A 15,000-nucleotide genomic window follows, 5' to 3' on the forward strand; every position below is an offset into this window, starting at 1 on the left:
ACTTTAAAATGTAGAAATCTTTTATTTAAATAAATAATAAAAGTTTATAAATACACTATAACTTAAATTACAATTTTAAAGATAGTAACATTAATTTTTGAACTTTCATGTTAGTTTAATATTGAATTGATAATTTGAATTGAAATGTTTACTCGTTTAAATATAAATTTTTCTTTCTAAAATTTAAATTTAATTTATACAATTATAAATACAAAGTTTAAACTCAAGTTAAATTTTAAATTCGAATTTATGAAGATTTATCACTTATGAAATTAGCCATTATCTAAGTTGGTAAGTAACAAAATTAAATTAGGAAATGAAGATTTGTTGGATATTATCAAATTTGGTAATTACCTAATGCATACTTTCAAATATTATTTTTATAATTGATTGGTAACCTGTTGAGCAGGTTACCATTGTGTAAAAGTCAATCTTAACCTCAAAAATTGAATGGTCGGATTTAAATTGGCCGGTGTATAGAAGTATTTCTCATATATTTATTAGGGGTTGCACTATTCAATTTTGTTTAATTGAGATGATTCTAAAGCTATTTATAGTGATCTCCAGCTACTACTCACCAAACACCTATATATATTTTAGCTGTAGGGTACCTTACTATGATTATAGGTGGATGATAATAATTTTATATGAAAATAAACTTAGATAATAAAATAATATTATCAAAAAAAATTACTCTTATCTACAATTGGGCACAGTAGTATTTGTTTGGCAATCAACGTTGCAGTCAAATTCTGGTGGATTTTGAGCACAACTCCAGCATGTAACTTTTAAAATAAATAACAAAAAACAAAAAACAAAATGAGATTATAAATACGGAAAAAAAAGAAAAAAAAAACCCCAAGGATTTGTTTCCTTTGTAACTTGGCTTGGTCTTGAAACGACACACTATTGGATCAAACTTGAGATTAATTAGTTGTTGATGTGTAAATTTTGTAGGTACTCTCGTTACCAAATTACAGAAAAAAAAAAGAAAAAAAGTATTCTGTAATATATCACAAACCTCTTCCTCTTTTCATTAGTCTCAGCTGAAAGGGAAATGTATAACACCAAAACAATCTATAACTACAGCAATGCGAAAAACAGCAGCAGCGAAGACATACCAAAGTATCGACGAACGAAACGACGGGCATCGGAGCAACCGCTGGGTAGAATAGGGTACGTATCGGGCGGCGGCATGACGCACTCGTGGCCGTTGAAGTATATCCTCCTAGGAAAAGCCCATCCTCCTTTGAATGTGAATTCCGCGGGATCCTTCTGCAGCAGCATCTCAGTTTGCACGTTCCCGTTTTCGCCGGACTCGAGTAGCATATCATTGTAGTACTGTATCCCCCAGAACATCCCAGTATCATCTGGAAAAGAGTAACACATGTGCATCTGTAACAAGGTTCAGAAAATATGTGACACGAAAATTGTGACACTTGACATGATATAATATCAGTTGTTCGGATGTTCTGTAACTTCTTTCGACGAAAAGCATGCTGAAGTTTGCGAAACACTCACTTGTATCGCCGTATTGAATAAGAGGCCGGTAGTTGAAGCTGAATACTTGCGTCAGGCTTCGAAGGTTCGGATGCTGAATCACCAAGTTCCAATTGCTGTAATTCTGGCGCACGCTGAAGTTCGTGATCGTCACCTTAACCCTCCAGTACTCCCTGTAGTTCAATTTCAGGTGCCAGTGTACGCGAATCGGGCACATATGCTGAGTGCACATCACGACAGGGAGTGTCGTCGAGCCATCGTCGCCGTTTAGTAGATGCAAGAAGTTAGGTTGCTCATTCTCCCTATATTTAGATGAGTATGAGCTGATGCGTATGCTGAATAACGGAGAAAAGAGCGAGTTGAGTGGAAATGGAGATTGCCTGACGCATTGCGGTGCCGTGATCGGCGATTGACAACCGCAGCTGCAGTGAGGGCAGGAGACAATGGTGTTGTTGTAGAATGTAGAGAGAGAAACACAGCAGCTTGGGTGATCTGATTCCCTGAACTGGGAGTAGGAGCAAGTAATTTGCCATGTCTCTGCAGAAAAATTGATTCAGCTTTAGCTACTACATTTTATGCACCTGAGCAAATCGCAATGCGAGCTCACTCACTTAGAGCTTGTGTAGTTCTTCGGTTATCGTGCCGGAACTTGCTCGGCGCAACATCGACAGCGTCGCTGCACGTGTAACCCGGAACTCCGATACTGAAATTCGACGGCTTTTCGACCGTCGAATTCCTGGCATTCGCATTCCCCACGACCATCTGGAACGCTGACGCGTACTTGATCGGGTCCTGCGTGGTCGACGAAAGCACTCCTCCTCGGCAACAATTGGCTACTTGCATATTGTAAGGAGTTCCGGGGGGCAAATCCACAATAACTGGGCTCTTCTCGCAGCAATGTGGGATAGTTTCTCCCCTGAATCTTGAGCAGCTACCCTGCTCAGTGGTTTCCGCGCCGGTCATGGCCCAGATAACTTCGTCGCCGGCCCACGCCCAGCTTAGCCTCCAACCGGGCGGCTCGACGTGCCGATAGAGCTGGAAATTGTATATTCTTACCATGACCTGAGCAATTTTACGAAAAGTGCGATAGTAAAATGAAATCAAGTCCCCAGTATTTGTAGGTAAGCATCAAATGGTTATAGAAACTAGAAACTACGAAAGGTGTAACTCAAATTGAACATATTTAGTACAAATTGTACCAAGTCATGATGAACTGAACTCACTAAGATTACTGATAAATTACGAGTTTGTAGAAATCATTAAACTAGTTTACCGGAATCTCCGTACGCATTTTGTTTTTTCTCACAAATTCCTATTCTCTTTCACTCACCCAAAAGTTAAAAAAAAAAAGAAAAAAGAAGACAGTTCTCCTCAAAATGATTATAAAAAAAAAGTGCACAAAGAATCTCCCTAACCACTGCCATGACATAGGTATCCAAAAATGGAATTTATTCGAAAAGGAAAACTTTCACAAGTATGGAGAAAAAGAGTAAAAGAATATGAATTTTTCTCACACCAACCACATGAACCCTACTTGAGGTCATAAGGTGAATAAACATAGAAATTTATAGAATTCGTAGAATAATTGGACTTGTGACAAACTCTAATTTCAGAAAAAGAAAGAAAAAGGTAGCAAAAATGTTAAATCTCCTATACAGAAATTGCACCTGAGAACTTCAGATGACTACGACAAGAAATATTTGTTCTGCCCAAAATGTCAAGAAAATTTATCCGACTTAATTACCGTGGGCTGTATTTTGAATCTTTCCATGAAAAATAAATTCAGATTTTTATTTTCTACCATAAAATTATGTGAAGAATTCAAACCAACAGTGTACTTCCTCAGGTTATCTTGGACACGGATAAAACTAATATTTTTATTCTCACTAAACATGATCGAGACCGGATAATCGTACAATTTGAAAGCAAAAAATAAAATTAATCATCCTCTATAAATCCCTGAGTACAAGTCTCATTTGTGAAAAGAGAGATGGTTTATGTTGTATATAACGTACCGTGTAAACATCAGTAATAGTTTGGAAATCCCAGTTGATGGTGATGTTCCCATTGGGATCCACAGGATCATATCCCTCTGAAAATCAATCAACATACATGAAAAAAGAAGGGAAAAAAAAAAAAAAGAAGCCAAACTAAGCCAAAAATTAATTCCAAGTACCACCGATATATTTCCATCTATTATAAATATAAAAAGGGAAGTGTAAGAAAATGTACCTGCGAACTGGAAAATAATTAAGAGGAGAAAGCATGATTCCAACATGTGGATGATGCTACAGCTTCTAAACTCCATGGGTGTATATTTCTCAGAGAGGGAGAGAAAGAGAAACAGGGGTGTGGGGGGGTGTTGTATGTATAAAATGGAGAGGGGGTGGTGCAAGCGTTTAATTTTCATAAAAGGAAATGCATGCATTAAAAATGCAATAAAGAATAAATAGCTAGTGACATTGAATGGGGTTATCATTTCCGGGGCTACGTATTGCTCAAAGTAGCACCCATCTCTTTGGAAAGCCAACCAGGTTCTCCCCACTACTCACTCTAGAGTCTACACTAAGTTCTATACATTTATATATACTAGGAAAATCACTTGCGCATAGGAATGTCAATCGGTATGGATACCTGAAATATTATCTGAATCCGAATCCGAATAGAATGAGTTTATCCGACCTAAATGGATATAGATTTGGTTATGGGTATAGAAAATTAATAAAAACTCGATGGATATGAATATGGATATGAATTTTGTATTTATCCGACCCGAGCTTGAACCCGAATCCGAATCTGAATAAATTTTATATATATATATATATAAAATATCTAATAATTTTTATCCATTGGATCTTCATCCAGCAATATACGATAGTCACTTTATTTTCCAAAATTCAAACCCTAATAGGTCAGGTCTATTATTTGATTGTGTTTTAAAATTTTTTGATTTTACTATAATATATTTTGAAATATGGTAAAGAGAAATCATTATTTCGGGTTCGGGTTCAGGTTTCGAGTTTTGGGTCAGGGTCTGATATGGGTATGAATTTTTAAAACCCGTCCGGCTCGTGTTCAGGTTTCAAATTGGTTTTCGGGTTCGAGTTATGGTTATTGAAAACCCGACCCAAACCCGACCCATTGACATCACTACCCGCGTATTACGGCGGATTGATGCTATAGAAGACAGAAGATTGACAAAGTAAAAATTTTAAAATTTTTTGACTTGCAATGAGACGTTAATAAATATAAATAGAAAATACGAAACAAATATGTATAAATGTAGCAAAATTTATAATTTCAGCAAATAAATTATACATAATAATAATGAAAGAAATAATAATAGAGTTATTACTCTAGACGCACTTTGATCACGCTGCCGACATCAGAGAGACGAATCTTGTTCTCCACATTGCCTCCACCGCTATTGTTGATGTCGAGCTTCTCTTTAGTTACGTCAAAAAAAAAAGAAAAAAAAGTGAGAAAAAAGAATATGAAAAATCTTATTTTACTATTTTTTTTGTAATAGTGATTTATTTAGTTGATAATGAATTATGTGAATATATTAATTAGAAAGTAGGCGGATGGGAAGACGAAGCATCAGGTGGAAATGAAAAGTGGGAAAATGAAATATTAGAGAGTGGGAAGGAGGGTGAAGTAGGAATTACCACGTGGCAAACTCTATTAAAAATAATGTATGAAAAGACGACGCATTAGGGAGTGGGAAGGAGGGTGAAGGAGGAATTGTTACGTGGCAAACTCTATGATAAATAATGTGTATAATAATAATAATAATAATAATAATAATATTTAGGTATAGATAGATATAGTTATTCTCTCTCTCTCTCTCAAAAATACATTTTTTTTTCCATTTTTGGAAAGGAAGAGATAAATGAAGGACATGGCCATGTGAGTAGCTGATTAAACGAATGTTTCTCTTAACTGCTATAAAATGAAAGGGGAAGTGTGTGACTGCGCGCTTAATGCCACAACAGCTAGAGAAAGGTAATAAGTTATCAAGAAATGCTTCAATACACTAGCTAAATTAAATCTAGTCGTTCATATTTTAAGGGCGAGATTGACTTTTGCATAGTAGTTGAGTAATATAGGAAAACAAATACAAACTAATTACCAAATTTATTTGTTTCCTTATTTAATTTTGTTACTTACCAAATTAGATAGTGCTAATTTGATAAGTCATAAACCTTTATAAAATTGAATTTAAAATTCAATTTGAGCTTAAACTTTATAATTGTGTATATTAAATTCAAATTTAATTTTAATTTTAATTTTACTTTTCAGAACGAAAAAAATTATGTTTAAATGAATAGTATATTTCAATTCAAATTGTTAATTTGATATTAAAATGACACGAAATTTCAAATATATTAACTTATTTTAAAATGTAAATTATGCTGTATTTATAAACATAACTTTTGTTATTTATTTAAATTAAAGGCTTCTATTTTTAAAATTAAATTCAAATTGTTTATTAGATAGTAAAAACAGCATTAAAGTTCAAAAATATTGATTAAAATTAAATTTTAAATTTAGATTTAGTTTATATTATAGTTAAAAAATAAATTTTGTTAACTATTTAAACTAAACGATTCTATGTTTGAAAATTAACTTTAAATTATAAATCTGAATTTAATTTTAGCTATTATAATTTCNTAGCGATTTATTTAGTTGATAATGAATTATGTGAATATATTAATTAGAAAGTAGGCAGATGGGAAGATGAAGTATCGTGTGGAAATGAAAAGTGAAAAAATGAAGTATTAGAGAGTGGGAAGGAGGGTGAAGTAGGAATTACCACGTGGCAAACTCTATTAAAGATAATGTATGGAAAGACGACGCATTAGGGAGTGGGCAGAAGGGTGAAGGAGGAATTATTACGTGGCAAACTCTATGATAAATAATGTGTATAATAATAATAATAATAATAATAATATTTAGGTATAGATAGATATAGTTATTCTCTCTCTCTCAAAAATACAAATTTTTTTTCCATTTTTGGAAAGGAAGAGATAAATGAAGGACATGGCCATGTGAGTAGCTGATTAAACGAATGTTTCTCTTAACTGCTATAAAATGAAAGGGGAAGTGTGTGCCCGCGCGCTTAATACCACAACAGCTAGAGAAAGGTAATAAGTTATCGAGGAATGCTTCAATACACTGGCTAAATTAAATCTAGCCGTTCATATTTTAAGGGCGAGATTGACTTTTGCATAATAGTTGAGTAATATGAGAAAACAAATACAAGCTAATTACCAAATTTATTTGTTTCCTTATTTAATTTTGTTACTTACCAAATTAGATAGTGCTAATTTGATAAGTAATAAATCTTTATAAAATTGAATTTAAAATTTAATTTGAGCTTAAACTTTATAATTATGTATATTAAATTCAAATTTAATTTTAATTTTCAGAACGAAAAAATTTATGTTTAAATGAATAGTAATTTTACAAAAAAACCCTTCATACTATGAGAATAAAAATATAAATTTACAAAAAAACCCTTCATACTAATTTTACATACGAGGAAATAGTTTGCCCTTGATAAGAGGGTGACTGGTACCTAAGGCAACAAAAGCCAGTCATCCTCTTAACTAAAAGACAGCTCTACCATTCATTATAAAAAAATTTGAGGGCCGAGATCTTTTTGGTGTATAAAAGCATTGCTCTAAGTTATCTGCTACGTTTATTTTTTTAAAAAAAAGAATAAACTCAGTTAGAGATGTGAAAGCAATTATGCATCAAACTTGAATCTCAGGTACCAACCATCAAACTCTTAGCCAACTGCGCTAATGTACAGTCCATAAAGATCAATGTTTATTATTGAAACCATTTATACTTGCAAGCTAAATATTTTGGTTTGAATAGATCTATAAATATATGTCATATTTCCGGGCCTTGTGGGCTTGGGTACGTTGGGTCAAATGTTTCTATATTTGTGTGAAATTCGATGATTCAAAAATTCTGAGTTATTTATCTAAGCGATGTGGCTCGACTGTTTAAAATCGATCCTATGAAAATGATGGATTTAAGAAGATTGAGGTATAATAACGTGATATAACGACAAAACTAGCATACTCACTAGAGTTAGGTCAGAAAAGGGTTTGGTGGTTGGTACTCGAGACCCAAGTTCGAATCCTAGTTGATTCACATTTCTAACTAAGTTTATTTCTAAATGAAATAAATGAAGCGGATAGCGTGCTACCTATCTCTCAAAAAAATAATAATAATAATAATAAAAAAAAGAATGTATGTCCAAAAACCACAGTAACTGGTCTCTTTGATTCGGGGAAAACAAACATGGCCTTACTCCACAGTAAACTACAATCAAAGATGAGAAATTAATTTTGAGGATGCTTAATCTTTTCCACCAATAAAAAATAATAATAATAATAAAATTTATTTTCCTCTTTCGATATTTTGTGACACTATTTGATAAAGTGGTTCCTAATTGGCATTCTCTTGGATTCCCAGTAATGTTACTTTCAATTTAAACCTAAAATTTAAATTGTCGCATTGATGAAATAGCAAAGGCTAAATTATACTTTTTGCCCCCAAACTATGAGCTGGGTGAAGTTTTGATTCTCAAAATTTTACAAATTTTTAATTCCTTAATTAAAATTTCGTAATTGTTATAATTTAGCCTTACAGTCCAATTCTATTTTTTGGATATTGATGCGATACTGTTGTAGCAGCCATTTCATATTATCTATATACAAGCCAATCACATCTTTTCTTCTGAAATAAAAATATAATACAAATATTTTGTAAAAAAATTATGATAGAATGGGTGAGTTCGAGAGGAGCAAATGATTAGTTGGAAACATTATATCAGTAATATGACTGTTGCATTTTAAATTTTTTTCTATTTTAGATGGCTCAATTTTCTCTTCGTATCTATATTTTCATCGATGTGCATGTTGACTTTTTTTTCAATTAAAATCTACCTTTTTGGCTTATTGAACTTTTTTCGATGTTAGTTGTACTTGAAAAATTGAAAAAATGAAGTTCAACCTAAATTAAATCTAATTTAATCTAACCCTTTACGACTTGTCGGCTTTGTTATTTGACTTTTTTTTAATCAAGGACATGTTNGTGAGGTGACATGAATGCAGGAATGAAGCTCCAACACTTTCCAATACTTTCTATATTGTACAGCAGTTAGTGGTAGTGTTGAATACCCCAATTGGATCGATCTCCGGCGTTCTTGTTTGTGGTTACCGTACGTCCACAAATAGATGTCTGCATAAGACATCAATTATCGGATGTACTCGAGCAAGCATTCACATTTCTTATCGACCATCTGTCTCAGCAAAAGCTCATCAGTCTCTCTCTCCTTTTATGTACTTCTTTGCGAATGTTTGGTCAAGGCTTCTGCTTCTGCTTCTGAAAGCAGCAGTTGCAGGTTTATGGCTTAAAGCAAAAAAAATATACGATGGGATAATACGAGTGAGGAAATTGCATTAACATGTTAAGCCTGTTACTAAAGAGTTCGGTAACATGCTTCCGGAGGGATGGAAAGAAAAGGGTAGGCTCGGAGTTGCAACAGTTTAAAACACACGTACAGATTCCAACTCGGGTGGACCCTCCAGAATATAAACAGTTAGACACATTAATTTGGGCAGGCATTTTAGAGAGTTCTTTTGCAGCTGTGCGGAAATGTTTCACGAGACTCGGATCAAAGAAAGAAATTAAATCAAAGAAACAACAGGGCCTTCCGGTTCCTGATACCGTTATGTCGTGACTTCCAAATCCTCTTCTTATCTAACATTAACCCCACAGAGTCCCTTATTCTATGAGTCTCCGCACCTTGTATTCACAAGCCATATTCACAAGCGAGAGCGGAGGTTGCGAGACTTGGAAACTCAACAAATCAATTCAGCAAGGAGGCAACTTGAGATGGATAGTGTACTTACATTCGAGAGCTCCATCCAAGATTTGTAGCGTCGCTATGGCTTTTCCGGTTTGGTGTGTCTCTTGCGCAAGCGCCACACCTTCAGCTAAACTGCTCACATGACCGCGCACAAGAAGAGCAGCTGCTGTATTTAAAACCTACATGTATTCCACGTAAACAAGACGTGTAAATAATCACCAAGACAAGATAACATCTCTCTCTCTCTTTTGCGAACCTCCTATTTACAGATTCTGTTTCCGGTCTTTTTCGCTTTCTTTGGTGCATGATCTCATATCAAGTCCTAGATGGATCCAAGATGCTAGTACTACTGTTGTTAAAAGGAACAGAGAGATAAAAAAGTAAAATCTGATTATTAAACTCAAAGATCACAAGTATTTGCCTTCTTTGGTGCTGCCGCCATTTATTTTGTTTGTATAAATGAATATTATACATCATTGGATAAGTGAAACAGATCGAATTCTCTACTCTTGTTATCATTCGGCTAGCTTGCAACGCAACATAATTGCATGTGAAAAGGCATCATCTTTTTTCAAAAAAATTTAAACAAGAGAAAACAAAGACGCATTCCTACCAAGATTATGTTTCTTCATGCCAAACAAACTCTTAAATCTATTCACTGCAAGCACTTCCTGCAGTATAGAATTGGTGTTTAATATAAATATAAAAATGCAAAAATATGAAACAGGGCCTTAACTTTTTTATTACTACAGAAAATGCTCTAGCTATAGGGAATTGTTTGTTATAGCTGATGTGACGGTCTGTACTATGCAAAATAATGAGCGATGAAGACTGAAAGGAGATTGATCTGTGGGCGGTAAATATAATTGTATTTTGCCTGGCAGATAAGGTGATGTACAACGTCATGAATGAAGAAACTACAGTTGGCATGTGGAACAAGCTAGAAAAGCTGTATATGACAAAAAGCTTCTCGAACGTGTTGTACTTAAAGCAAAAAATTATATGGGCTACGTATGAAGGAAGATACGGCAATAACAGAACACTTGAACACCTTTAATAAAATTATTACAGATTTGCTTAGTATTAATGTCAAGGTTGACGAAGACGATAAGGCATTAAATTTTCTTACATCACTTCGGTCATCCTACAATTATTTGATGACCATCATACTGTATGGAAAGCAAACTCTAAAGATGGAAGATGTTACATCTACCCTTCTATCTGAGGAGATCAAGTTGCAAGCGAATACCGAAAAAAACAGTGCAAGTTTCATCGTAAATGATACAGGTGGAGAAAGGGGACGATCAAGCGAACGTGATGCAAGTAGAGGAAGATCTCGTTCCAAATCAAAATCGAAAAAGGTGAAGTGTTACTTCTATAAGAAAGAGGACCACATAAAAAAAACGTGAAAGGAGGAAGATTAGCCAGCAATTCCGGTCAAGATGTCTTGACGATTACAACAAATTCAGAATCTCTCAGTGACTGGATATTGGATTCTAATTATTCTTATCACACGTCTCCAGACAGATCTTTATTTGATATTTGTAAGTTTTGCGAAAGCAGTAGTGTTACGATTGGTAATCGCCCTAGCTGCAAGATGGTCGGTATTGGAATAGGTATTGGAATAGTAAAAAAAAAAAATGTTCGATAGTGTAGTGAGGACGTTAATTGATGTGAGACACATTCCGGATCTCAGGTTGAACTTATATCACTTGGTACTCTTGACTCTGTTGGCTGTTCTATTAGCATTTCATGTGGAGTGATCAAGAAAAAAAAGGGTGCCATGGTCATCATGAAGGGAAGAAGAAAAGGAATCTGTACAGGCTAATCGGTGAGTCGGTGATTGGAGGCGTTGCAGTAACATCCTTGGAAGATCATGATACTGATGATACGGAGCTCTGGCACATGAGACTAGCCTATGCGAGTGAAAGAGAGATGTTTGGAACTGTATAAAATGGGAGTACTCAAAGGTATTAAATTTTCTAAACTTAATTTCTGCAAATATTATTTATTTGAAAAAAAAGAAAAGATTGAGTTTCAGGACCTCTAGTCATAAAAGTAAAGGTATACTTCAGTACATCTATGCAGACGTGTGGGAACCGGCTCCGATTACTTCGAAAGGTGGTGTGCGGTATTTTATTACGTTTATCGATGATTTCTCTCGTAAGGTTTGGGTCTTCTTCATAGAGGAAAAGTCTGAGGCATTTATAAAGTTCAAACATTAGAAGAATGAAGCGGAGAAACAAATTGGAAAGCAGATCAAGGTTCTTGGAACGGACAATAGTGGAGAGTTCACTTCTCGTGAGTTCAAGAAATTAAGGATAAAGGTGTTGTACGTCACTACACGGTTTCAGGTACTGTGCAACAGAATGGGATAGACAAAAGAATGAATCGGACACTTCTAAAACGTGTCCGATCCATGAGGTTATGTGCAGATTTGACAAAGGAGTTCAAGCAGTAAATATGACATGCTATATTATAAATTGATCTCTTGTGATAGTAATCGAACTTAAACATCAGAGGAAGTATGGACAGGTAAAGTTGCAGATTATTCCTCCTTACGACCCTTTGGTTGTCCTGCTTATATCCATATTCAGGAAAATCAGCACACAAAATTAAATTCGAAGCCAAAATCTGCATATTTCTTAGGTACGATATGGGGGTTAAAGGATATAAGCTGTGGGACCCTATCGCGAAGAAGAAGGTGATTAGCAGAGACATAGGTCGATTATGGGTGAATTGGGCAAGCGTAGGTCGATTATGGGTTACATCTTTCTACTAGGCGACGGACCTGTCAGTTGGAAGTCTATGTTGCAGCACGCTGTAGCCTTGTCAACTATTGAAGCGGAGTATATGGCAGAAATTGAAGTGGCTAAGGAAGAAGTCTGGCTTAGAGGCTTGGTTGGTGAATTCGGGATCATATAGGATAAAGTTATTATCGATTGTGATAGTTAAAAGAGTGCTTTATGACTCACCGGGAATCTTGTTTATCATGGAAGGACGAAGCATATAGACATCAAGTATCATAAATTACGGGAGCTTACTAATGGGGATAATAGAGAAATTCAGCATATAACGACTTCCACGAAGGATAATGTAGCTAACATCATGACAAAGTCGGTAACAACGGATAAGTTTAGAAACTGCCTAAACTTAGCTAATTTGCATGACTGCTAATGACTGATCGAGATGACTCAGGAAGATAAGACAATAAGATGAGAGAGAGTAATGAAGTAAAAAAGAAATCAAGATGGAGAATGTTAGAGATTATGCTTTCTTTTTTATTAGTTTGGTCCATGTGCCGGATCTATGGAATAATAGAGAGGATGTCATGAGGATTTCTATTGGTGAATTCCAAATTCTAGTTGGAAGTGAATTAGACTCTGTCAGTTTTCTATGCATTACTTCTAATTCAAGTCAAAGTTTGACTTGAATTGGGAATAGGATTTGGCCTTGTATATGTTGGTATAGCATATATGCAACTAGTGGGGGATCCGATAATTAGGCTTGATTAATTAGCGTCTAAGCCTTGGTGACGTAAGGCAGCAGCAAAAGAAGAAGGCGCACGACAGCTTGCATGCGATGGATTGAAGTCTGGCAGTGCAGCGTGGATTCTCAACCAATTACCTGAGCAGTTAGGATTGATCGAAACAACAGCATAAAGAATTTTGGTCAAAATTTTTTATGCTTCTCTAATTTGATCTTTTGGATTTTACGAAAAATTTTTTCCGATGTTTTTTTGAAATTTTTATTGGAATAAGAGAAATGTGGGATTCACTATAAAGTTCTTGATTTTTATTTGAAGAAAACATAAGATGTAAGCTCGTATTTTTGTTTCTTCATATAGTAGAATATATTTCTCTCGCTCTTTTCGTGGATGTAGATAATTACCGAACCAAATAAATCTTGATTTTTTCTTTCTGTATTTATTTTTTGTACCGTTTGGTATTTTTGCTACTTTTTATGCATCTTTGTTGGTAATGTATGACGAACGATCCATTCGATTTCCAATATAAAATGTGTGCACATAATCTTGTTGCGTTACTATTATCAAAGTCATTGTTGTGATAGGAGAAGTCTTCTTTCTTTTCTGCTTGAGCTAAGGGTAAATAAAATCTCTGCATAATCTCTCTGCATTACTGTTATCATTACTATTGTCGAAGTCATTGGTGTGATAGGAAAAGTCTTTTTCTGTTTTTGCGTGAGGCAAAGGGAACATGTGCGTGCATACTCCTGCATTACTATTGCCATTAAGTCATTGGAATTATGCTAGATGTCTTTGTCTTTTTGGCTTGAATATAGGGGAAAAATATGTGTGCCCATTGTTCCAGCGTTACTGTTGTCAAAGTTTTTTCTTTGAAAGCGATTGACACGTTTTATTTTTTATTTTTTAAATAAATTTAACTGAAAATGTGAATCAACTAGATTTCGAACTTGAAATCTCAGGTACCAATCATCGAGTCTTTTACCACTTGAGTCAGGAACGGTCAGTTACTATTGTCAAAATTGATGGCTCATATTATATATATGGCCGGCAGCTGGGCATTTTGTTGGCCCGGCCAAGTGACTAGAGAGAGAGAGAGAGAGAGAGAGAGAGAGAGAGAGAGATGGGAGGATGGTGGTCATATTTTTGTTTGTCGACGGAGGAGAGGAGAGCTCGGCTGGAGGTGGCGCTCCCCAAGGCCAAGGACATCGTCGCTTCCTCCGCCGTCGTCGTCTTCAGGTCCTCATCCTCCTCCTCCTCCTCTTCTTCAAAAACACCATTAATTCTCTCTGAAAAGTTGCGGAGAACAACAACTGTTGCTTCATATGGTTTAGTATGGTATCAAAAAGAGGTAGCAGGTTCCGAGTTCTTCGAGCCTCGTCAGGCTCCTTGCTCGGGCAAAATGCTGCAAATTGAATTGGTGTCTTAGTAGGCATCCTAGCCTTTTGCAACTGCCGAGACGCTGAGAATTAATGCTCCTTCCATCTGTGTGATAGTTTCTTCTTCTTCTTCTTCTTCTTCTTCTTCTTCTTCTCCTCACTTTTTAACTTTTAAATTTTGTTCGTGCAGCAGCACGTACTGTCCCTTCTGTCGACGGGTTAAACAGTTGCTAATGAAGCTGGGGGCGACTTTTAAGGCGATTGAGCTGGATGAGGAAAGTGAGTGTATATTACCAACTTCATATATTTGTCCTTTTTCTTTTTTCGACAATGTAATTTTCTTTTCTTTTTCTCTTTTTAATTGAATTCTTTGAATCATATTTCATTAGCGTTGGAAACAACCTTTGTCTAATATTTTTACTGAGAGTTTAGACAACTTATCTACTCTTCTGATACCTGAAAGGAAGGATTAATTCTTAATTTTTGTTAGTTTCTGATGGTACGTAATATATTCTTTCGAGTGAAGGTGATGGGTCAGATATATACTTGGCGCTGATGAAGTGGACCGGACAGAGCACAATTCCGAACGTTTTTATCAGCGGAAAGCACGTCGGCGGTCACAACTGTAAGTTTTGCGCATCTATATATGTATGTTTCTTTCATCTGCTCTTTCTTATAATTATTATTTCGTAACTATATATGATGATGTAGTTGTGATGTCGAGGCACAGAGAAGGGAAACTGGTA

General features: G+C 35.2%; 2 protein-coding genes across 2 annotated transcripts in view; one reads left to right on the forward strand and one right to left on the reverse strand.

Moving 5' to 3' along the window:
- Window positions 1–3,808, reverse strand: part of LOC109707825 (COBRA-like protein 7) — a 6,226-nt gene extending 2,418 nt beyond the window's left edge. Inside the window, exons 1-6 of the mRNA XM_020229354.1 lie at window positions 3,733–3,808; window positions 3,516–3,592; window positions 2,112–2,562; window positions 1,845–2,037; window positions 1,522–1,802; window positions 1,138–1,370 (exon numbers count right to left, since the gene is read on the reverse strand). Coding sequence (XP_020084943.1) covers window positions 1,138–1,370; window positions 1,522–1,802; window positions 1,845–2,037; window positions 2,112–2,562; window positions 3,516–3,592; window positions 3,733–3,808 — 1,311 coding nt within the window. The remainder of the gene's footprint in view (window positions 1–1,137; window positions 1,371–1,521; window positions 1,803–1,844; window positions 2,038–2,111; window positions 2,563–3,515; window positions 3,593–3,732) is intronic.
- The window catches only part of LOC109708008 (glutaredoxin-like), a 1,274-nt gene continuing 233 nt past the window's right edge, over window positions 13,960–15,000 (forward strand). Inside the window, exons 1-4 of the mRNA XM_020229564.1 lie at window positions 13,960–14,114; window positions 14,445–14,533; window positions 14,781–14,879; window positions 14,966–15,000. The exon at window positions 14,966–15,000 is cut by the window's right edge and continues 233 nt beyond it. Of these exons, the coding sequence (XP_020085153.1) occupies window positions 13,999–14,114; window positions 14,445–14,533; window positions 14,781–14,879; window positions 14,966–15,000 (339 nt within the window). The 5' untranslated portion in view covers window positions 13,960–13,998. The remainder of the gene's footprint in view (window positions 14,115–14,444; window positions 14,534–14,780; window positions 14,880–14,965) is intronic.

Source organism: Ananas comosus, linkage group 3 (assembly GCF_001540865.1).
Source record: "Ananas comosus cultivar F153 linkage group 3, ASM154086v1, whole genome shotgun sequence".
Classification (NCBI taxonomy): domain Eukaryota; kingdom Viridiplantae; phylum Streptophyta; class Magnoliopsida; order Poales; family Bromeliaceae; genus Ananas; species Ananas comosus.